Source organism: Chelonoidis abingdonii, chromosome 3 (assembly GCF_003597395.2).
Source record: "Chelonoidis abingdonii isolate Lonesome George chromosome 3, CheloAbing_2.0, whole genome shotgun sequence".
NCBI classification, from domain to species: Eukaryota; Metazoa; Chordata; order Testudines; family Testudinidae; genus Chelonoidis; species Chelonoidis abingdonii.
Window position 1 is genome coordinate 11873444 of NC_133771.1, and position 24346 is coordinate 11897789.

At 49.1% G+C, this 24346-nt stretch overlaps 1 protein-coding gene across 1 annotated transcript; it reads left to right on the forward strand.

The window, feature by feature from the left end:
- Positions 1-284: 284 nt before the first annotated feature.
- XKR5 (XK related 5) lies at positions 285-17870 on the forward strand. The gene is made up of 7 exons (XM_032796714.2): positions 285-527; positions 3351-3534; positions 8172-8353; positions 10968-11177; positions 11983-12152; positions 13029-13140; positions 16483-17870. The coding sequence occupies exons 1-7, from the start codon at positions 470-472 to the stop codon at positions 17775-17777; spliced, it is 2211 nt and encodes a 736-aa protein (XP_032652605.1). The 5' UTR covers positions 285-469; the 3' UTR covers positions 17778-17870.
- The last annotated feature ends 6476 nt before the right edge of the window (positions 17871-24346 follow it).

The following is a 24346-nucleotide window of genomic DNA, read 5'->3' on the forward strand; positions in this document are numbered from 1 at the left end:
CATATCGGGAGAGAAACATTTTTGCTTTGAATGCATCCCCGTAGCACAGCCCACACCCCAGCCCCCTGCCCCAGCTCACTGAAAATGAGAGAGGGTGGGGGACAGGCTGCCACTTGGGGAGGTGGGATAGAGTGGGCAGGGGCGGGGCCTTGAGGCAGGGGCGGGGTCTCAGGGAGGAGGTGGGGCAAGGGCAAAACTGTCGCGGTTTGTGCCATTAGAAAGTTGGTAGCGAACCAGCGCTTGTCCCTGCAAATGCAGTTGCTCCTGCACCCCCTACCCCCACATCGCTCGCCTAACCGATCCCCAAGAACTCCCCAGCCGCTAACGGGGAGGGAGCATTGCAAAGGCGGGAGGCAAAGCCTTGAGTGGGCGCTGGCCGGCCCTTGAAGGGGAGCCGGCGAGGAGCCCTGGAGCTGGGCTACTGCGCAGTCCTTGCACCGGAGCTGAGCACCGCCCGGGGAGGAGGAGGATGCGCGCAATCTTCGCGGGACTCTCGCTCGTGCTGCTGGCGGCGGAACAGAGCGCGCGTGAGTCTTGGGGCCCGGCGGCACCTGCAGCAGCTAACTAACGGGGCGCCCCCTCTCCTCCCGGTCGCCAGTGCAGTGCCCCCGCGTAACCGCGCTGCCTGCACCCCTGTCCTTGCAACTAACCAGGGGGGCTGCGCACGGTGCCCCCAACATAACTGCATGTCCCTCGTGCGCTGCACCCGTCTGCCTGCAACTAATCAATGGAGCTACACACTGCTGCCCACCCACCCGAGCTGCTTCCGCCGCCCCGCAGTGAGCACCCCTGTAACCGCGCTGCTGCACCCCTTCTGCATACAAGTCGCCAGCGGAACTATATGCACTCACCGTGCACCCAGCAAAGCTGCACGGCGCTTTGTGCTGCGGGGTGAACTCCCTCTCCACGGCGCCCATTCCTGCGAGCAGCCGCTGTGACCTGCGGAGCAGCTGTGTTGTCCCTCCTCCCCGCCCTACGAGTGAACGTGGAGCATGCACATGGCCGGCTGGTTTGCACTGAGGGGCCGGGGGGGAGCGTGCAGGGCTGAGCCCCTGGCACCGGTGCAGCATCGGGCCCGGCTCCGGCCGTTTCCTTGCAGCGCAGCAAGGAGGAGAGAGCCGCGGGTGGAGCGCGCGCGTCGTTTTTAAAATATTTAACCCTTTGCGTGCCGGGCTCATCCGCGAATCCTGCTGCTTCCCCCTTTCCTCTGCAGGCTGCCCCAGTGTGGGGGCTGCTGCTGCTTAGGGTTGCCAACCCTCCAGGATGGTCCTTGCATCTCCAGGAATTAAAGATGAATCTTTAATGAAAGGTTGTGGCGTGGGATGAAATCAATAAACCTCCAGGAATGCGTCCAACTTGAATCTGCAATCCTAGCTGCTGCCTTTCGGGCCCCTACCAGAGCAGGCAGGTGCATGGGAGAAGCGTTACCCTGCGCTGGGCAAGCTGATGCCCCTGGCTCAGGGCCGTTGGCTAGGGAGGGTCCCAGGCCCTGCCCTCCCTTGTTTTCAGTGACTGGCCTGCGCCAGAATCCTGGACCTGAGAAAACCCAGAGTTTGGGAAGTTAGGATCTTGATTGGCCTGAGCTGTTCCTGGGACTCCCACAGAGCTATTCTAGATCCAACAGTGAAAGGCCAGACAGAAAAGATTGCTACTTCGAAGGGACAGTGTGGCCTACGTGAATAAAGCACTAGACTGGGATTCAGGAGACCTGGATTCGGTTCCTTCCTCTACCACCGGTTTGCTAAACCTTAAGCAGGTCACTCCCCTGTCCTGCTCCCTTAATTCGGGGATAATGAGGCTGACCTCCTGGGTGAAGCACTGTGCAGTCTACTATGAGAGCTCTGGGTTATTTATCATTTGACTCATTGCTTTACACACCCTCCAGAAAACAAGCCCCTGTGTGTTTAAAAGGCTTTGGTTAAATTGAGGAGAGAGTATCTATTTATGATTTGTAATGCCATAGTCCCTAGGAGGCCCAGCCATGGAGCAGGACCCCATTGTGCCAGGTGCTGGATCAGTGATTCTCAACCTGTGACCCATGGACCACTTGCCAGTCAGTACACAGCTGCGGCCTATGTGACATCCTCAGGGCCATGGAGGTAGTATTGGATGCATCCCACAATGTTAAATAGGTTGAGAATCGCTATGCTGGATACACCCATAGCAAAGGATAGTTTATAACAGAGATCGGCAACCTTTGGCATGCGGCCCCCCCAGGGTAAGCACCTTGTCGGGCTGAGCCAGTTCATTTACCTGCCGCGTCCGCAGGTTCCGCTGATCGTGGCTCCCACTGTCCGCAGTTTGCCACTCCAGGCCAATGCGGGTGGTGGGAAGTGGCGGCCAGCACGTCCCTCAGCCCACACTGGCCGCATGCCAAATGTTGCCGATCCCTGGTTTATAACAAAGACGAAGTTAACATGCCTAGTTATGTCACGCGTTAACCAGCACTTAGAAATAAGATTTCAAAAGTGTTAAGGAAGGAAAAAAACTCTCTCTGTATAGAGCTGAGCTCAAACTGAAAACCTAATCCGAACCTTCTCTTGCTATAAGAGCAGAGAACTTATTTTTATTATTAATTTGTATGGAGGCCCCATTTATGGATCAGGCCCCTACACTGTGCAAGCAGATAATGAAAAAGACGGTAACTCAGAGAACTTGCGATCTAAATGTAAGACCATAGACAACAGAGCTGGAATCGGCAACCTTTGGCACGTGGCCTATCAGGGAAATCCGCTGGCGGGCCGGGACAGTTTGTTTGCCTGCAGCATCCACAGGTTCATCCGTTCGCAGCTCCCATTGGCCACGGTTAGCCATTCCAGGCCAACAGGGGCTGTGGGCCGAGGGATGTACTGGCCGCCGCTTCCCGCAGCCCCTATTGGCCTGGAATGGTGAACCACTGCTAGTGGGAGCTGCGATCAGCCGAATCTGTTTACGCTGCAGGTAAACAAACTGTCCCGGTCTGCCAGTGGATTTCCCTGATGGTCCACATGCCAAAGGTTGCCGATCCCTCACTATATGGATGCAAAAGATACAGACTGAGGGAGCACAAGGTAACAGTGAGATCTTATGCTCAGTGTAACAGAGTTCGCAGCACAGGAGATGAATAGCCGTTGCTGAGCATTGTGTCACTATTATGGGAGAGGTGAGTTTGAAGGAGTTAAATGTAGTTCCTCTGTGGATCTTTATGGAGAGCTTTGCCTCAGGCATAAGAAGTGACATGGGAGAAAGACTAATGATGCTTGTGGGCAGATGTGATTTGGGCCACAAAGGCTGGTGCACTGTTAGAGCCGAGGTGGGAGCGATACCACGTGTGTCACCATCTATCATATTGTTTCTTTTCCCTTTTTCAGGGGTCTGCACCATCGTCCATTATCTTCTCTCTGGCCGGTATGTCTGGTGCTGGTTGACCATTGCCTTGCTTCTACCTGACTATATAGTTCAGCTGCTCAGCTTCTCTTGGTTCCGGGCAGATGGGCACAGAGGCTGCTGCTGTCTGGTGATAGTGCACATGCTGCAGCTGGGGATTTGGAAGCGGTGAGAAAACAACTCATAGCCTTTGAAGAATTAGGAAGCTTGAGATCTAATCTTCTGAGGACAAATATATGTACTTTGCATGGAAAGTGTGTGCATGCCTGTGTGTGTTATGTGGCAAGGAGAACCACTGGGGTTTTGTTAGGTGTCTCTTTCTGCAGTATCGGATCAGGATTTTCCTATGGTACACTGAGACTTCAAACCACAGAACTGTGTGTAAACACTGTCTTTTGGAAAGTTGCTAGCCTGGTTTCTAATTACAGTAGAACCCTGATTTTATGGGCATTGGTCTCACAAGTGACTGGTCTCAACCATCTTTCTGCCACCGTGTGTGACTCTGATCCTTCAACCAACATAGAATTATAGAAATGTCAGGCTGAAAGAGACCTCAGGAAGTTATCAAGTCCAGACCCCTGCACTGAGGCAGGACCAGGTAGGCCTAGACTGTCTCTGACAGATGTTTGTCCAACCTTCTTCTTAAAAAAACTCCCAGTGGCAGGGATTCCACAGCCTCCCTTGGAAGTCTATTCCAGATCTTATCTACTAACTAACTAATAGTTAGAAAGTTTTCCTAATATCTAACTTAAATCTCCCTTACTGAAAATAAAGCCCAATACTTTTGTCCTACCTTAAGTGGACCTAGAAAACAATTGATCATCATCCTCTATAACAGCCCTTTACATAACTGAAGATTATCAGTTTCCCTTCTCAGTCTTCTTTCCAAAAGACTAACCATGCCCAGTTAGCTTAACTTTTCCTCATAGGTCAGGTTTTCTAATCCTTGGAGCTTTTTGTTGCTCTCCCCCGGACTCTCTCCAATTTGTCGACATCTTTCCTTAAGTGTGATTCCCAGAACTGGACACAGTATTCCAGCTGCCTTACAAGTGCTGAGTAGAGACGGACAGTTACCTCATCATGTTGACTCTCGCTCAATTTGTGATCCACTGAAGTATTCCTCCTGTGTCTTGCATACAGCGCTTCTGTTGATGCACTCCTTTTTTGCCACATTATATCAGTGGATATTTGCATCTACAGATATAAATTTTGTATCCCTACAGAGCTCTACCCATTTTGTAGTTGTGCTTTTGATTTTTTCCTTCCTCACTGAAGTACTTTGCACTTGTCTTTGTTGAATTTCATCTTGTTGAATTCAGACCAAGGTCTTTTTGAATTTGAATCCTGTCCTCCACAGTATTTGCAGCCTCTCCCAGTTTGGTGTTATCTGCATATTTTATAAGCACATCCTCCACTCCATTATCCAAGTCATTAATGAAAATATTGAATAGTACTGGACCCAGGACTGACACCTGCAGAGCCTTACTAGATATGCCGTCCTGGTTTGACAGCAAACCATGGATAACTACTCTTTGAGTACAATCTTTCAACCAGTTGTGTAGCCATCTTATAATAATTTCATCTAGACCACATTTTCCAGGTTTGGAAAGACTAAGATATTTGGTGGCAAAGATGAGATGCATTTCTCTCCCTCAAAGAAAAATCAAGCACATTGTATCCAGTTGTTACCATTCGTTAAATACACTATCATTGAGCAATTAATGAATTAACCTATGCACTGCACCTGCTGGAATCTTGAGATGTTCAGTTTTATGAAGTCAATCCTCCATAAAATAGGGGATAATCACATAGGGGTTCTACTGTATGGAGGAAGATGGGACCTGAGAATAAGATGATGGGAAAGCTGACATGTTCTGGCAGGTTGGTGACATGTAAAGACCTCCCACCCCTAATGCTGTTATTCATCTTGAGTGATCCAATATGATGATACTAGTTGAGATGCTTCTGTTTTCCCAAGTAGTGGAAAAAACTCCTCAGGACTGCCCATTAGTCCTGTTGTTGAAAGGAAGGCTTATTTGTCTAGGGTTTTTGCTTTGTTTTTGTTCTTATTTTAATTGAAGATCCTAAAAATCCTTCAAATCTTGTCCAGATTAAAGTGGGAGGCGGGGAAGGGGAGTGGAAGATGCTCGATTAATGCTCATAAAATTTCTTTGCACTTTATATGTAACTTGTGATTAATGCCAATAATGTGTGTGGTTTGTGTTTTTTTTAAATTCAATAATGTTTCCTCTGTCGGTTTGTGACGCTCCTGTAAAGTGTATAATAGTGCTATTGTAAATGGATATCTCAAAGGACACGTTGTGCTTTTCTTAAAGCAGTTAGTCACTCTCAGAAGTTGAAACTGGAAGCTGTCTCCATAACTGAATTTCTTATCTCTGTCCTTGAGCGTGTGCAGTTACATTTAATAATGTTGGCAGATGATGGGAGAGAAACTGTCTCAGATTTCTTTTCAGGCCATGATGGACTGTTATCATCTAGTCTGACCTCCTGCATAACGCAGGCCATGGAATCTCACCCAGCGATTCCAGCATCTAGCCCAATAACTTGTGGTTGAATTAAAGCACTACCTGAAAAATGAGGTCTAGGAGGGTGTGAAATAAGGTGGTGAAAGCACCACCTGTTGGTGCTGTTTTACACCTAGATTGGACAAAGTATTGGAGAATAAATTGCAGGGGATGGTGCGCCACACTGCGAGAAGAATGGACTAAGTGACCAAACCACATCTGGATTATAACTACTTGGTCTAGGGAACTGGTTACAAAACTATTCTGTTTTGTAATGTACGTGAGACCTAACCATGGTCACAAACCATGCAAAAGCCTTTGAGATGCCATAATTTGGGGACATGGTTAACCATTAAAATAGAACCACATGAAAACAACTTGGTGCACACACAGCGTTGCACCATTGTAATTGCATTGATTTAACAGCCGACCTTTAGTTGAACCAGTAAAATTTCGGTACATAGACAGGGCTTTGGTGCAACATGGTTGTAGAGCTGACTGATCCTCGAGCTGAGGGATTAGGACTCTAGCTGCATGGCGGAGAGACACCCATTGTATAAACCTTTGCAAACAGATGGCTGTTGGAGGAAGAAGGCCTAATGTTGGACTTGTCAATTTTTGCACTGTCCTTTCACGATGGCACTGAAGGGGTTATTGGTTTCTTGACACTCATGTTCATTCTAGAGATGTAAATACCATTTAAAAAATTGAACTGTTTAAACGATAACAAATATTTCATTTAAATGGTTAACTGATTAAGCAGTGGGGCCGATCCGGCAGGCATGGCTGGGGCTGTTCTGGCCAGACAGGCGGTATGGGGTCGCTGCAGCCGCCAGCCCGGAGTTAACAGTTAACACCGGTTACCCAGTAAGACTACTGCTTACCAGTTAACATTTTACCTCCCTAGTTCAATAAATCCAGTGTCTCTGTTAGGAATGTCTATACGGGCCTGAAGTATAAAACTAAACAGTCTCTGGCTAAGGGACGATCTTCCAGATGGCTGTATTTACTGTGTGTGTAGGGTTTATTGCAAAACCCCAGTATTTACCTTAAGTAAACACCTCTAAAAGATTACAAGCTGTGAAATAAATTACATCGAGGGTATCAGTAACAAGTCATCGATTAAAATTATGTCAGTGTTAACAGTTTAGCTAAAGTTCATGTATTTGAACGGATCAAATAGTGGCTCGGGAGGTGGAGGAGCAGCTTTCTAAACTGTAATGTACTCAGAGTGACTGGAAGGGAACTTTCAAGGGGGGGTGTGTGTGTGTAATAACCTTCTCATCTACAATTCCTGCTCAGATTTATTTGTCTGACACAGGGATGGGCAGCCTTTGGCATGCGGCCTGTCAGGGAAATCCGCTGACGGGCTGGGACAGTTTGTTTACCTACTGCGTCTGCAGGTTTGGCTGATCGCAGTTCCCACTGGCCATGGTTCACCATTCCCGGCCAATGGAGGCTGTGGGAAGCAACGCAGGTCGAGGGATGTGCTGGCTGCCGTTTCCCACAACCCCCCTTGGTCTTGAATGGTGAATCGCGGCCAGCGGGAGCTGCGATCGGCTGAACCTGCAGACGCTTCAGGTAAACCATCCCATCCTGCCAGTGGATTTCCCTGACGGGCTGCGTGCCAAAGGTTGCCGATCCCTGGTCTAGCACCAGCAATGTGCTAAGTGCTTTACAGGGAAGCATAAAGCCAAGAGTCCTGATTTTCCACTGCTTCAAGCCATTGGTAATCATTTACGCAGGGTGTAAAATACCCCTGGATCAGGATGTTATCACTTTACACAAGGGGAGATTACTGCACAGGAGCCAAAGGACCTGATTCTCCTCTAGATCAGGGGTTCTCAACCTTTTTCTTTCTGAGGCCCTCCCAACATGCTATAAAAACTCCACAGCCCAGCTGTGCCACAGCAGCTGTTTTTCTGCATGCAGAAGCCAGGACCAGTGTTAAGAGGTAACAAGCAGGGCAATTGCCTGGGTGCCCCATTGCCACAGGGGGTCCTGCAAAGCTAAGTTGCTCAGGCTTCGATTTCAGCCCCAGGTGGCGGGACTTGGAGCCCTGGGCTTCAGCCCCAGGTGATGGAGCTTTGGCTTTCTACCTGGGCCCCAGCAGGTCTAATGCCAGCCCTGCTTGGCGGACCTTCCTGAAACCTGCTGGCAGCCCCCCGGTGGGCCTCGGACCCCTGGTTGAGAACCACTGCGCTAGATCTCACCTGTGTACATCAAAAGTAACTGGTCCTTTGCCCCGAAGAGCCCTGATTATAGTTTGTACTCTTTCAGGCATTGGGACACTCTATGGACAGCTGCCAAGGCTGGAGGAAGCTCCGTTGCTGGAGATCTCCTTGTGCAGCTGGGGGACCTGTCAGTTCTGCGCCTCTTGGAAGCCCTGCTACAGACCTTGCCCCACCTGTTGCTACAGAGCTACGTTTTTATAGCGGTGGAACCGAATGGCCTTGTCCCAGGTAAGTGGGGAGTCTTTAAATGTAGAAGGAAGGTGATGTATGTGTGAGATGTGTCCTCTAATGTATGTGTCCTCTAATGTCCCCAAGGTAGGTGGGCACAGGTAGCAGGAGTGGACTTTCAGGATGAAGGATCATATTGCAGACTAACTGGAGAAAAACATATTCAGAACAGTGCTTTAAAAAAATTAGCCTCTTGAGCTACTTAGCAGCAAAGGCGGGTGTCTCTCCCTCTCTCTCAAGGGTTTCCCATCTTTTCCCAACTGTTTTCTTGTGACCCCCACACAGTGGATGCGTTCCTTCCAACAGAGAACACCCAGAGCATGCCTGCTTCGCTCCTTAATCTGCCTGCAGCATGACTGCTCTTCCACAGCTTAGCAGCCAGTTCATGCTACAGCAGAGAAACTGGGAATCTAACTTGGGTTCCATGTGTGGCCAGGACAGAGGATCGTCAGTCTCATCTCTGGAGGAGTTAATCACTAGGCTTACTGGGGGGTGTGATGGCTTGAGGACTGATCTTGGAGTGGGCACTGAATCCTTGCCTTTGAGATGGACTATCCAGTTTATCTCCCCGCAAAATTCAGAATTATCCTGCAATGGCACGTAGAGCCTCTGTCCTTGTATAGAAGGAGCATTCATGTCACTTCCCCGGCAGGTTTGAATCCGGATCCTGTGCATGATGATCATCCACTGAAAAGATAAAATTAGTATTCTCAGCCCATTGGAGAGAAGTCACTGGGGCTGACGCTAAGGGACAGTCTTACAAGAGAAGCCACAGACTGAATGAGCATGAAGAATTAATAACCATGGTGCTTAGTACTCTCCATCTGTAGCTCTCCAAGCACTTTATAAAGGTCAAGTGTCAGCTCTGATTTGCAAATAGGGAAACTGAGGCACAGAAAGGTTGTGAGTTGCCCATGGTCGCATTGCAATTCAGTACTAGAAACACCCTACTAAAGGAACTACTGGTTCCTCCAGACTAGGGGTATGGGAGATAGGATAAACTTGCCCTGCCACTGCCTGTGGTAGTCCTACTGTGTGCTCGCCTACAGGAATAGAAGACTCAGCTCTCCAAGGCTATCAGTCCCACAAGTGCTAGGAGTCCCTCTCTCACACACAAAGGTTCCCCTGTAGGTGTGCAATGGAACGTACTTGTGAGAGCGATTGCAATCGCAGGCAGTATCTTTGGGGGCCATTGTATTACATTTATGAATGGTTTCTGTGTGAGTATATTCTAGTCCATGGAGGAAGGGTACCCACAGCGCCTCCAGGAACTAAAAATAGGGTTGGGTGCAGGGAAGGGTTATGGTGAGTCACTGAGACTAAACAGTTCCGAGGGGAAAGTTGCCTAGACTGGCTCAGATTGGGTTTTCCAGAGACTAGAGAGCAACGAAAGGGTTTTTGGTATAAAAAAATGAGCCTAAGTTGACTCAGGGGCTTCTTTCTGATCAGCAAAGGACAGGAGCTTCTGTCCAAGGCAGGGCCCAGCCCCTGCAGAAGGGTTGGAAGGACTTTGGCCTATGAGTGCCCCGTAGAATGGATGGGTGACTCCTGGTATGTTTCATGTGGCTTTAAATCTGTATTATTTTTATTATGTTTTCTCTGTAATGCTTTTTACCTTAAGAATAAACGTGCTTGTGTAACCCACACACCTCCAGGGTGTGGTGTTATGTGCCATCTAGTCGTACTGAGACCACTTAGAGAGAATGATTCATGAGTCTGCTCTACAGCGTTAGCTAACAGGGAGTTGGCTTTTAGCTCATGTGGTAGTGGCTCACCCATTAAGCTCCAGAGGTCCCAGGTTCAATTTCACCCACCGACAACCCGGGTCTGTTGGCGTTACACTTGCTCAGAAGGAGCTGGGAGGCAACTGAGGGCAATACACTGTTCATCACCCTCAGAGAGAAAGCAACACCCAGGGCCTGGCTGTTGGGCAGACTGGCTTGCTTGGGCTATCACAGTGTAAGGCAGGGAGCTGTGCAGCTTTAAAAGCCTCAGCTTGGAAAGGAGTGGGCAGGGTCCCTGCCCAGAGACAAGTGATGGCTGGAGACCTGACTGGGCGTCCCTGGAGTGGACCACAGGTGGGAGATAGAGGCACAGTTACATGAAACTGCAGAGAATCCTGTGGCACCTTATAGACTAACAGACGTTTTGGAGCGTGAGCTTTCGTGGGTGAATACCCACTTCGTCAGACGCAGACTAACACGGCTACCCCTCTGATACTTTACATGAAACTGTGACAGTACTGATGAAGTAGAGTATACATAAGAACAGCCGTACTGGGTGGGACCAAAGGTCCATCTAACCCAGTATCCTGCAAATAAGAAGGTGTGCTTGATGCACTGGTGTGTATTAGCATGAGAACAATTGTCAGTGGATTGATGGTCTTTTAATGGCTGTCGCAAAAGATACTTTTAATCCTAATAAAACTGATAACTGGGGAAGGAAAGAAATCGAGGGGAGGGTTTAGTGGAGAACAAACGCTGGTCAGCAGAGGAACATTTGGTCAAGTGCTCCAGCTGGAGTGAAAATCATCTGTCCTGTGGAATGTAGGTGCCATGGATTTCTGACCCCTCATGCTGCCTTTTGAATAATATCCCTCCTCCTTCATTTGTAGGTGTGAGTGCCGGACTGTCCCTGCTCTCCATTTCCTGGTCTTTAGTCTCTTACAGCCGCTTTACATGCCTAATGAAACCAGGTCATCTCTACATGCCAGCGGCTGCCCTCCTGTGCCAGTTGTTGTGGAGGACAGGAATGCTAGGAACAAGGGTCGTGGCCCTGGTACTCTTTGCCAGAGTCTATTCTGTCTGGGTTTTTGTCGCAGCTGGTAAGACAAGATTTCCTGTGCATGCTTGTGCAGTTAATAGTCGCCTGTGTCCCCTTCTGTGAACAGCCACTAGATGTCCTAATTCTCCTGTTTCTCTCACAGAGGAGAGTTCTTAGAATCATAGAATATCAGGGTTGGAAGGGACCTCAGGAGGTATCTAGTCCAACCCCCTGCGCAAAGCAGGACCAACACCAACAAAATCATGTCTCCACTTCAAAGGAAGACCCACAGCGCTGAGTCTTAGAACCGGGGTCAGTAAACTTGGGGGCTGGGGCTAAAATTAGTAGGGTAGTCCCACTTGTGCTGGAGCCCAGACTCTGAGACCTTCCCTCCTCGCTGGGTTTCAGAGCCCGGGCTCCAGTCCAAGCCCTAATGTCTGCACTGCTCTTTTTAGCCTCGCAAGCCCAAGCCCATTGACCTAGGCTCTGAGACTCAGCACTGCAGGTTTTTCCCTGCGGTGTAGACGTACCCTAGGTGTCAGTGAATCCAGGGTTCACCTGTTCTTTTCAGTAAATAAACAGCTCATGAACAGTGTAGCTCTGGGGCCTGCAATCCCTCTCCCATCCAGGATTGGTACAACACAGGCAAAGCTTTCCCTGTGCTGTCCCGCAGGACATGGTGCAAGGAAGAGAGTCTGTTCCTTTGCACATTGATCCTGGCAGTGATCTGATTTCTCCATCCACCTTCAGAGTTTCTTGTCAGTGGTCTCTCACTGCTGATGCTTGTAGGATTTGCTAGCTTCCCCCCGGCCCCCAGCTCACCACAGCAGCTAATTTGCTTTTTACTCTCTGCCTTCCCCGCTGAGGTGCTCACTGGCTAGTGATGTCCTTCTGGCTGGTGTCTCAGCAAACTGACATCATAGCGAGTTCCTGTCACTGGAGACTGTTCAACTTCCTGGTGGGGGCCGTGTACATCTTCTGCTACATCAACTTCCAGGCTAGCCCCTCCAGGTACAGAGTGGCTGTGTTTTATGTGGTAAGTGCTTGGTCTCCTCTTGTCTCTTAAGAGTCACAGTCGCTAACAACGAAAGCAATTAGGAGCTAATCTAACCGTAAGACCTGTGCAGTAAGAGCTGTGGCTGCTTCTGTGTGTCCTACAATGGAGCCCATAGAGTCTGGCCATAATAAACAGTAACAGGGGTTTCCAGCAGTGACCTTCACCTAATGCTTCCGATGAGCCATTTCCCCATTTCCTACTTCTAACAGCAGTGCTCCCTGGGGTGGCACTTACTTTCTGACCCTTATAATGATCGGTCTCTGCCCTGAGGCATGAGATTTGACTACCCTTAGTTTATCATGCATAGCTACATTTTTATGTTGGCAACATCAGTTTCACTTGAAAAATCCTGCTACACTAATTGGAGTGGATACACTTTTCTAGAACCAAAGAGGTTATAAAGATTAAGTGAATTTAGTGCTCATGAAAGGTGCAGAGTGGCAGCCCTGGGAGGCTCCTTCTAAATATAATAAAGGCTGCTACTATTATTGTTCGTGGGAAACACGTGCACTTTGCTGGTTCTGTGGTGTCTGGCGTTGCTCCCAGATCTGTGCTGAACCTGTTCCATGTTGCTGGTGTGTGGAGATGCTTTGGCACAGAAAAGTTACTGTAAAAACTTGCAATTTATTTTCACAAGAAAGAGCCATGCTTCATTTCTATTCAAAACCTACATGGAGAAGGCCAGAATGGTAGCGGGAGCTCAGGGTATGATAGCAAGTGAGAGCAAAATAAATAGGTAAAGCTTAGAACTTATTCATGTGTGTCATTTAACTCCCTGCACAGCAGGAGCCGTGTCTACAACCAGTTGACGCACATGCAGCTCTGAGTGACAGCTGTCTTTCCTTTGCCCTGCAGATAATGCTGATAGAGAACATCTTCCTTTTGATGTTGGCCACAGACCTCCTGCAAGGGGTGCGACGGGAGAGCCTGTTTGTGACAGGGGCTGTGATGGCTGGATTCGTGATTGGTAAGATCTATTGCTTTCTCACGCTCTGAATCAGAAGGTGCTCAGATACTGTGCTGATGAAAGCACTGTTAAGAACTGCCTAGAATGGTGTTGCCAGCTCTCGCAATTTTCTCATGAGGGTCAGTATCTTTTTTAAAAGCTCTGGTTCCTGGAGTCATATTGAGAGGATCTGAGGGTACAGGTCTAGAACCCAGGGGTCTCTGGGTCACTGACGCTCCCTCGGGGCCAGCCAAGGGGGATAGGCAAAGCACCCTCTCGCTGAGCTTGGAAAGTCAGGCCCCACAGGAAGTTCTGTCGGAGCACTAAAGGCCTGCAACCATCTGATTGGCTCACATCACTTACTTAAGCCAGGAAGTGACCCGAGTGGGCCATCCAGCCTGTTGTGAAGACTTTCTGCTGTGACCACATCAGACCCTGCTCTTGCCTGTCTCCTGTAAACCTGATCTAAGCCTGGTGCTGATTCCTGCTCCTCACTTCCAGCCCCTGCCTTGATCTTGTTTCGTTCCTGATTCTTGCCTCTGCTCGATTCCTGCCCTTTCATCTTGCTCCTGGCCATCGGCTACCAGACCTGGCTTTGACCCTGCCCCTGACTTTCAACTGGCTCAACCCTTGGCTCTGGCATTTGATGTCCAACCCTGACTCTGATCCTCGGCTTTGGGTCCTGGCCGCAACTTGGCTTAGCCTCCTGGCTCCGGTATGTAGGAGCAAGTGCCAGCTCCAACTCTTCGTGTCTGTTCCCTGTCTGGATGCCTGCCCACCTGCATCCTGATTTCTAACATGGAGACCATCTTGGCCTTCCCTTTGTAAAAGGGCAGCTTCCTAGCTCACATGGTAGCAGAGGGATGCTTGAAAAAGTGACTTCAGTGCACCCTGAAGGCTCCGAAACCAGGAGGCAAATGCTATGGTTAGCTTAAAAAAGTCTCGTTATTTTGGGGGCCTGATTCATGATTTTTGAGCGCTTGGGGTTGGTGGTGCTGGAGTATGGAGGATTGCTGTTCAGAAACTCTTGCCAATGAAATGAGTAGGGATACAAGAGGGATTGGTCTTGTTAAGGTGTGTTCCTTTCTTCTGACTGAGTATGTTGATGAAGGACTATGGAGAAATGTGGGTGAAGGAGGATCCCTCTCTTTCAGGGACCAGATTTGGCCCTTGGCGTGTGATCGCGGCTCCCATTCAGTCAGGTGCATGCGCTTGAGGACTGAATGCGGCCCTGCATTGTGAAGGATGTTGGGCATGACTGTCCTTTGCAACAATGTAGTGACTTGCACGGGAAAACGTTAGCCTTGATTCTCTCGCATTGTGCCAGCTCTCCACAATATTCTCCCCTATTGTAACTTACTGCAGCTCAGCGAATGCCTGGTGTTCCTCTCCACCTGCGTAGACAGGGTGAGGGAACTGGCTTCTGCACAACATGTTCTCCACCCCCAAGAGACTGTCCCAGGCATGCAGTGACCTTGGGACTCGAGTCAGGGGTAGGAGGGGCACAGGACAGAGCTGGGAAGCAGCCACTGAAGTCGTGAGTGGATTTCTCCGAGGCTGTGAGTCCCAAGTCCATAGTGGTGAACAGTTAATGCACTCGCTCCACTGCCACCTACTTCAGGAGGGACCAGCCGCCATGGACAGGGTGTGTGTGGGGGGAAGCCCGGTGGCTGTCCTATCTGCTGGGTTGTGCTTGGCTCTCCTTGCTGACCCTTGGGGGTTTGCCAGTTGTCTCCTCCCCTCCATCCCACTCTCCAAGTTGGGCACCCTTCCACTGTAGAAGGGGGCTCCAACCTTGTCAGGATCTCCTTGGGAACTCGTTTCCTTTACTATGGGAGGGAAGCATCAAGCACCTAACTCCTCACTAAACCACCATCGCTGTTTTTCTTCTCTGCCCTGCATCATCACTCCAGGCACTGCAACTCATGCCAGCGGCCGGGACTTGGGCAATATTCTGTCTGGCACTGAGCAGATCCTGCATTTGATCAAGAAGAGGCTCAGAGGGAATTGCACCATCTAACTGATTCCATTCACTTCTCTCTGGCTCTTGGCTTTATTTTTCAGAGTATCTGGGGGTCATGTTTCAAAAGCACCTCAGTCACTTGAAAATGTTGCCCTAGACATCTCCTTTGGGTCTCTCTATTCCTGGGCAGACAAGGAGCTGTTCTTCAGAAGCAGCTCCATGTTGCTGTGTCACTGTGCGATGGCACTGCTAATCCACTGTCCCTTCCACCAGCTTGTTTTCTGAATGCCATTTCCAGAAATATAACCTCAGATCCCAGCAGCTCCTGTTCTTCACTATTGGCGTCTGGCCTCCAACCCAGATGTTGATCTAACACCGTCTCTCTGCAGACTGAGCATTGCAGAGTTTGAGGCTGTTTTTCACACAACTCTTTTCCCAGCTTCCTAATGGCTGTGCACTGAACCTGATGCAGAAGTCTTTTCTGGACTGGCGTCAGGAGTGTGTATGTTCTTATTTTTGATCTGCTATTTGGCCACCCACGCCTTGTCCTCCTACATCCTCTGCTAACCACAAGTTCTTAACCTCAATCTGCCAGTGACAAAGGACGTTGGTGGCCCTAATAAAATGAGGAACAGCCTGCAGCACAACAGGAAGGCTGGAACGCTAGGAGAGTTGTAGAAGCAGTTCAGTCTGATTTACAGAAAATGTTGTGGGGTAGGGAGAGCTCAGTGGTTTGAGCATTGGCCTGCTAACCCTAAGGTTGTGAGTTCAATCCTTGAGGGGGCCGTTTAGGGATTAGTCTTGCTTTGAGCAGGGGGTTGGACTAGATGACCTCCTGAGGTTCCTTCCAACCCTGAGATTCTATGAGTCAGCACTCTGGAATAATTTCCACTGCCAAGCAGTAAGTCTGCGTTGATCGAGTGCTAAAATCAAGTGACATCCTTTCTGACTAAGTTGTGATGGTACGGAGATTCTTAGCTCTGCTCAAGTCTCCTGTTGGATCCTTGTCTTAGGTGAATGGTTGCCCCCACATATCACCTCCCAGTACTTAGAGGCTGCTTATCTCTGCACTCGAACTCATCGAGTGACTGTCCTAATAAGTGGTATTGATGCTCCCAGGGGCATTCTTCATATAGATTCTATGCAGCCAGATTGCATCTAGCTACTGGTGTATTTTCCCTCCCCATGACACAGCTACGGTTGCGTCCTTTACATAAGGAATTGAAATTGCTTACATTGTAAAACAGACCTTACCTCAGAAATTTTGTGCACCACTGACTATCAGCAATGGTACCGCTGCTTAGATACCTAATCACATCAATATTCCTAAGTGTTTCACACCATATGCCACAGTGAGTGTTGGCAAAAATGTCACCTTGTTCCTTTTTGCTTTCTTTCAGGCTCTGCAGCTCTGGTCACCTATTACAGTCTGCTGCACCCCAAATCCACAGAGATCTGGCAGAGTTTTCTGAACAAATCTTGCAACATCACAGCTGCAAAGTATCACAGGACAGAAGGATCCACTTTCCGGTCCGTAAACGAAGCTGGGGAGAGCTTTGGAATTTCAGGTCAGGAGGACATTGTCTCTTCAAATGCAGAAGTCTCGAAGGTGGTGCATTCCAGGCCTGCTTCTGGAGCACATGGTGAGACCTCACTTGGAGAACTTGAAGGTCATACTTCTGTGAAAGACACCTGGGTGAACCATCATCACTGGCTGTTGGTAAAGCTAGCCTTGAAAACTGGGGATATGTCCAAGATCAACGCAGCCTTTGGAGATGGTGGAATTGGGGAGCTTTACCCTTCAGGATGGGTGGCAAGCAAACACTGCAGTGCCATGCTTGGGTCAAAGACCAAACTTGGCTTTTCTTTGGTGGGAAAATGCCCTGGAACCCCTAAAGCCAGAGTGGTAGGACAGAGGCTTCAGGCAGAAGAGAACAGCGCTGGAGAAAGCCTGAACAAGGAGACTACTTACGTCACTCTAGCAAGCAGTGAACACAACATGTGCTCTGTTAGAACGCCGCCAATCCTGCAAGAGGAGCACAGGCCAACAGCAAAAGCCCCTGACTGCATAGACTCGACGAGCAGACGTGAAGCTCAGGCAGACAAAGCAGGAGGCATGTCCACTCTTCTCACTCCAAACAGCAGTGCCAACAGCAACACTGACTTGGAAGCTGTTGTGGAGCGCCCAGAAGGGACAGCTCCGATGCATGAGAGTCCAACTCTGTACTTCAGTGCCAATGCAGAGGCCACTGCATCTCTGAATGGAGGTGGAGGAGCAGCCAGCTGTGTGGCTAATGGCCTTGCGGAGCTGGTGGAGGACAGCAGGCTCAGGCCTGTACCAGACAGCATCGTAGGTAAAGGAGAGGGCTTCCCCATTACCGTGGCTAATATCAGTCCAATCCTGGGCGTTGGCACTCCTGGCTTTCTGCAAAGCGGTCCGTCCCTCTGCTGCACCAGTAAATGCAGTGCACTGAGTTCATCCGAGGAAACCTCGGAGCTCATGGAGCAGGCACAGTGCAACCACTGGCGCACCGCATCCCTTGGGACTTGGGTTGCTGCTGTGAAGAGGAGACTAAGGCCAGCTGAGGAACCGTGCTACACGTCCACTCCCAAGGCTGACTCCCCCAGCCAGGACTGCAGAGTGAGGGAGGTAAAGGAGAGGACGAAACTGACGGGATTGATGGAGCAATTGTAATGGAGTGAGACTGTAAATTAACCAACTGGGGTCGTGTGTTTGGTGTCCAATCCAGTCCTCTGACATCTTGTTAATAATTCACTCTTAAGTCTCCATTGGAGCGTACAGCTCCAGTTCTTGTCTGTCTGGAGTTCTAACCTTTTCCTCCTGCTGGGGATACATTGCTAGATTTCTCCTTCCTGCACCCACGTACTGTATCATGCAGAGTAGCTCCCCAGTTGTGTGCTGTCTCTTACCACTCCTAGAGTCCAGCTCTGGAGCTGTGCGCTTGCTCCCTCTAAAATGGCCATGCTCTTCTGTAATCTGGGGCCACAATGGCAGGAGTTGCATAGTAAATTGGCAGTAGCAAAACCTGCTGTAAGTAGTGGGGCAACGATTCTGCTTAACGGAGGTTGTGCTGAGAGTACTTGGGTATGTTTGGGGTTCTGTGGGTGGGTCAGGAGGGGTGTTCCATTAGATGTGAAATCCTGCGGTGGCAGGCATTCACTGGAATGGGCAGGGGACTGTCTCAGGTAACTAACAATGGGCTACAGAATCTTCCGCTGCTCGGGCACAAGAGCATATCCAGCACCAGACGTGATTTTCAGTCACTTTTACAGCTTAAAAGTGCATCAAAGCAAAAGTGCAAAAGTTTTTCTAGTGTCTTAACTACTTGGGAAAGGAGGGGGGTTTGATGGAAAACTGGCCGAGTGTCTTCCACAGAGCGTGCTAGCAGTGCCAGCGGATACGACGAATGCCAGAGACCCTCTCTGCCTGGCTCTGACTCTAGGACTGAGGCTGTGTGGCTGTAGCAGTAGGAACTGTAGTCTCCTCTACGATGGCCTAGCTCTGCTGCTTGCAACAAAGGGAAGGTACAAATGTTAAATCAGGCATTTAAAGATCTTACTAAGTAACTAAAGCATGTGCCCCTTACGTATTTGTGACAATGTCTTGAAACTTGGCCATTAACAGACCTCCTTCCAGAGGGTTATTTCCCCAGTTGCTTGCTTCTCCCCAGCTTGGAGGAACAGCTGCTGGCTGGGTGATTTCTGTATCTTGACCTCTACCCGAAGCAAGAGTCTTTCCTTTTCAGGGCAAACATGAGTTCACAACAAAACACTGTGATCTTCCCTTCTAGAATGGGAGGGCCAACCAATCCCTGCTGCAGGGTTCAGGAGGCCTTTGCCCCCAGGGGACTTTTTCACCTCCACTTCCAGGTGGCATCATGAAGGAGCCCCGCTCCTTTTTCTATTCCAGGCTGAAGCCCCTCAGGGTATGTTTACACTGTAGCTGGGTGAGCTCCCAGCCCAGGTAGACAGACTTGCACTACCTTGGCTTGAGTGAGGGTGCTAGAAATAGCAGTGTGGACGTTGTGGCTCCAGTGGAGACTCAGGCTGGCCACCTGAGCTCAGATCCAGTAGAGCCAGAGCTGCTGCCCAAGCCACAGTGTCCACGCTGCTATTTTTTGCGCACTAGCTGAAGCCCAGCTCGCGTGAGTCTGCCTACCCAAGCTGAGGGGCTCGCTCCCACCTGCAGTGTAGACATACTCTAAATCAGGAGCAGAATCCTGCCTGTCACAGAGCCGCTTCCTACGCTGTCCTCCTCTACTCAGGCTTTCTCTCCAGCCTTCTTGCAGTCCTCCACCCAACTTCTCCAGCTCCAGGCCTCTTCCCTCGCTCCCTAGGGACAGCCTCACTCCAGATCTTAAGTATCAGAGGGGTAGCCGTGTTAGTCTGGATCTGTAAAAGCAGCAAAGAATCCTGTGGCACCTTACAGACTAACAGACGTACTGGAGCATGAGCTTTCGTGGATAAATACCCACTTCGTCAGATGCATGCCCACGAAAAGCTCATGCTCCAATACGTCTGTTAGTCTATAAGGTGCCACAGGACTCTTTGCTGCCACTCCAGATCTTGCTTCAATCCTGCTGTCTCCCAGACTGAGCACAGAGCTTGCCTGCCCCCAATTCCAACCAGGGCTGACTTCCCGCTTGATCACGTGATCCGTCAGGGGAAACTGAGGGGCTGAGCCTTGGAGCAGGGGTAGCTGGACCTAGGCATGCCCTTAAAGGGACACACTGCACTAGAGCTGAGAGGGCTGATCAGCGAGCGGCTGGCTTGGCTCACAGTCTGTAGTGTGCCAGAACCCAGCACAGACACAGAGAACAGGGTGAATAAGTGGCCTCGCAAAATGTCCTTGCTGTGTCTGAGCATTCAGTTAAAATGAATGGTTTGTCAGTTCCAGGCAGTGACTCCAGCCCGGCTGAAGCAGGAACAGAAAACATGTGGGGATGGAATTGGGCATTTCTTAGCTTAGCCAGAACAATAATGTTCAGAGTCATTTATTTCAAGCACAGGCAAATTCATTTCCCTCCTCGTTTAACAAAAGAAATGAAGTCACATTGGTCTTTGAGCTCTAACCCACTTGTATTGACTACACCTGACAGAATTGTCCTGGTGTGCCGCTAACATGGCCTGCTGCCAGGAGGGAGAGCCGTGATTTACTCACCAGGCGAGCAATCAGTAAAAGCTCCCTTCCCTATTTTGATTGAGTTTTAACAGCTTGGACATGCCTAGTTGGGCAGGTTTCACAAGATGGATTTTCATGTATTTAACTAACGCTTGGGTGCTAATGTCACACTGAAGCTAGTTTCCAGTGTAACTAACTCAGGATTTTATATTTTTTATGGCTATAAAATAGCATGTTGGATGTGCTCGGTGTGGAAAGAGACAGTTGTAGTCAGTTCTGATTTCACTAACTACATCAGCAGATATATTATATATTATGGAGGCACCGTAGTGGCTCCATTCTTCAGCTTTTATTATGCTTTTACATTTGACAGTATCTCTGACTGATTAGTGGTGTTTTTAAAAACCACGGAAAGTAGCAAATCCTGTCTGAAGTTTTGGATGTGTTGGGCTAACCGATGGGTGCTCAAGAGACAGAATATATACCCAGAAATGTAATTTGGGCTACTCTGTCTCACCTTTGGGAAACAAAGCCACTGCAGAGCTTTACACCAAACGACTAATGGCAGCTCTGATGCAAATACACTATCGTTCCATTTCCATTGTAGAAAAGGAGAAAAAGGTTCTTTGTCCCTAAACACAACAGAGTCGCAGGGCTGGTCTACACTAGAAAGGGAAATCGATCTAAGATATGCAACTTCAGCTACGTGAATAGTGTAGCTGAAGTCGAAGTATCTTAGAACGAGTTACCTACCGTCCTCATGGCGCAGAATCGACGTCCGCGGCTCCCCCTGTCGACTCCGCTACCGCCGTTTGCATTGGTGGAGTTCTGGAGTCAACAGGAGCTTGTTCAGGGATCGATTGCTACCCGCCGATACGGCCGGTAGTGAAGACGTACCCACACCTAGAGTAGCCAATGAAGGTCCCCGCCTTGATTCAATGTGTCTTTTTTCAGGTTAGAGGAGGCTCAAAAACCAGAAAACAATATTGAGACAAGCTCAGGTTTTAGATTCCATTTTATTTTTGTCTATTTTTGATACGTGCTGATTGGTTTTGTTTTGTTTTGGTTGAGAACAACCAAAACAACTTCTTTTGGTTGAGAAATTCAGCCGTTCTCAAGCTGACATGTTGCCCCAGCAAGGGAAATGCGAGCGTGACCATGTTGAACAGTTCGGCCAGAGTCGCTCTCAATGAGGAGAAAGGAGGTTTTGCAGGGAGCTCTCCTGCGTCACACAACTTCCCGCTGCCCAACAAGCATGAAATGGAGGGGTGATGGAAATGGGTGTGGCTGCAGCCTAGGGAAGCATGGAGAATCAGCCCAATGGTTAGAGCACTTGTCTAGGGCTTGAGAGTTGGGTTCAATTCCCTTCCCTGCCACAGACTTTTCTTGTGGTCTTAGGGAACTCACTTAGTCTCTCAGTGCCTCAGTTCTCCATCTGTAAATGGAGATAACAGTAAAGCCCTACGTCACAGGAGTGTTGAAGATAAATACCTTAGAGTTTAAAGTGCTCAGATACTACTAGAGTGATGGGAGCCAGATGAGTATCTTAAGTATAGCCAGAGGCCGGTACTTCTCCCTGGGGGTCGAGGGGAAGTGTTTTGCTCTCATTGCAGGCAAAGCCAAAGTGGGTGCCTGCAGCCACTGTGAAGGGAGCTTGGAGGTCAGCAAGGGGTAGGAATGTGGGTGGGAACTCGGGAAAGTCACTTAGCCCTACTAGACTCCAGTTGATATTGCTATCGTATCTACTTCACAGTGAGGATCCATAATGTGTGTAAAATCCCCTCTGCTGAAATGTGTAATCTAGTGAAAGTGGGACAAGATGCATGTAAGAGGTCTGCTGTATTCCAGGCCCAGCTGGACCTTCAAACAAAAAGCCAACACGCATATTGTGTGGCAATGTTAACTGTCCTCATCCAGACAAAAGCAAGGAGAACTGGAGGTAAGCTGGATTCTAGCTTAACTCTGCTGTCTCTAAATAATGCAGCCACTGATTGATTTTCTGTGCAACGACTGCCAGACGCCCCAGAGGGAGTTAATGCATGTGAACCAATTTCATCCCAGCAGAGGTGACTGTGACCCAGTGTTTCTGCCTTAGCTTAGAATATCCTGGCTTTCCTAGATGAGTCAGTGCACTCTATTTCAGCTACTTATATAGCTCCCTTTACCCTAATGTCTGCCTTACACTCTAAGTATTTTTCCACACAACGGCCTTGGGCGTTAGGAAAGCACTGTATTCCGTGTTACAGGTAGGGCACTGTGACACAGAAGCTAAGTGACTTGCCTAAGGTCTCACACAAAGTCAGTGGCAGAGCAGGGACTTGAAAGCTTATGTCCCAAATACTAGAATCCTGCTCTAACCACTGGACCATCCCTTGTCAGAAAACTACCTGCTGGTGGGGGCTTGGAACCAGGGTGAACCGGCAGCCCCCTGTCATCTCCCCTCTCCCCTAAGTTCCCTGTGCAGCAGCTGCCTGCAGTTCAGCTGTGTCCCTCGCCCCACTGCCATGTGCTACTCCTGTCCTCTGCCTTCGAGCTGCTCCCCTTCCCCTGCTCCTGCACCCCACTTACCCCATCTTCCATAGATCAGGATGCAGGGGAGGGAGCTTGTAGCAGCTGAGGTCTCAGAAAGCTGATCTAATTAACAAGGCAGTGTACTTAAAGGAAATGTGCATAACTCTCTCCATTCCTGGTGCCTTGCAAAATGAGAAAGTTAACCCTTGAGGGCTCAACCAAGTGTTAGTTCATCATTTAGCAGTAAGGGAAATATCCCACCTTCTGACTCCTCCGCCTCAACCAAGCTTCACAGTCATCATCACTGTGTACCAGTATTAAATTGTTTGTTTAAAACATATACTCTGTGTGTGTGTGTGTGTAATATAGTCTTTTGTCTATATAGCCGCATGTTAACTTTGAAAGAGTCACATGTGGCTCTGGAGCCACAGGTTGCCCATCCCTGTACTCGGTGCTGTACCGACACAAAGCAAAAAAGGCAGGCCCTATGTCTTGACCTGATGTATATTTAGTTCATTCTAAACACCTAGATTTGACTGGAAGATTTCTCAGCTGCATATAACATATTTGGAGGAGAGAAGGGTTTGGAATTATCAATTGAGCACAAAATATTTTGTCTGTTCCTGGCATTAATTGTTGTGTCACTTGAAACCTGTTAATCTGGAAGGGGTTATTTCTTTGGTACATGCAGCTAGAGATTGCAATGGGCACATGTTATAAACTGGACAAATAAATAAGCTCCCTGCTGATCCTCTTCCTATTTTGTCTCAACATTGATTTTCTCCCACTGGAAGTCTAAATGCAGCATGCCTTCCAGCCTAACAAAGGGTCCATTGGATCCCGAAATCACCAGGCCAGCCACTCTGACCCCTGTGTATTTAAAGGGGTGCTGTCACACTACAAATCAGGGGTCTGATTTTCATGGGTGGCCCTACCAACTTCAGTGGGGGTTGCAGGTCCCCATCACTTCTGAAACGGAGTTCAATATTCTCCTAAATTCCTTTTTGTGACTGCTGCTACGGACTTTTATTATTCATAATAATAGCACCTGCCACCTCCTCATTCCTTTGCATCCAGTTCTGTAAGGAAATGGCAGGGAGTTCATAGCCAAGGCCTGTAGCTCTTTTACCCTGGTTCTGATCCACACAGAAACACCTGGGCCACTGAGTGGTGGTGGGGCTGAGATTGTTCATGCTGATTTCTCTTTGGCCATGAGAGGGAGCTGCCGTTCAAAGTCCCAGAGCAGATCTGTGACAAACGGAGCTCTCTAGAGAATAGCTCGGGATACAGGAGGATGAGAGCTTGCAACATTGCTTGCACTGGTATATGTTACCACCCAGCTCCTGTGAACAGATGCGAGCTGAGGAAGATAGGTGGTAGCCAATGTGTAACGTGTATGGAGGATGATATGCCTACCTCACACCTGCAGACTGTGTTGTAACCTCACCTTTGGAACCCAGCACTGGTGTCATAGTTGTGGTGAAGCTCTAGGTACGCACTGGATTCTAGTGTTAGGATCCAACTCCTCCATGTGTGAATGTCCCCAGGTGCCCTTAAGGGAGTGGATGTCTCCCACCTTACTGCCGTTTATTATGGATTTTTTGCCATTT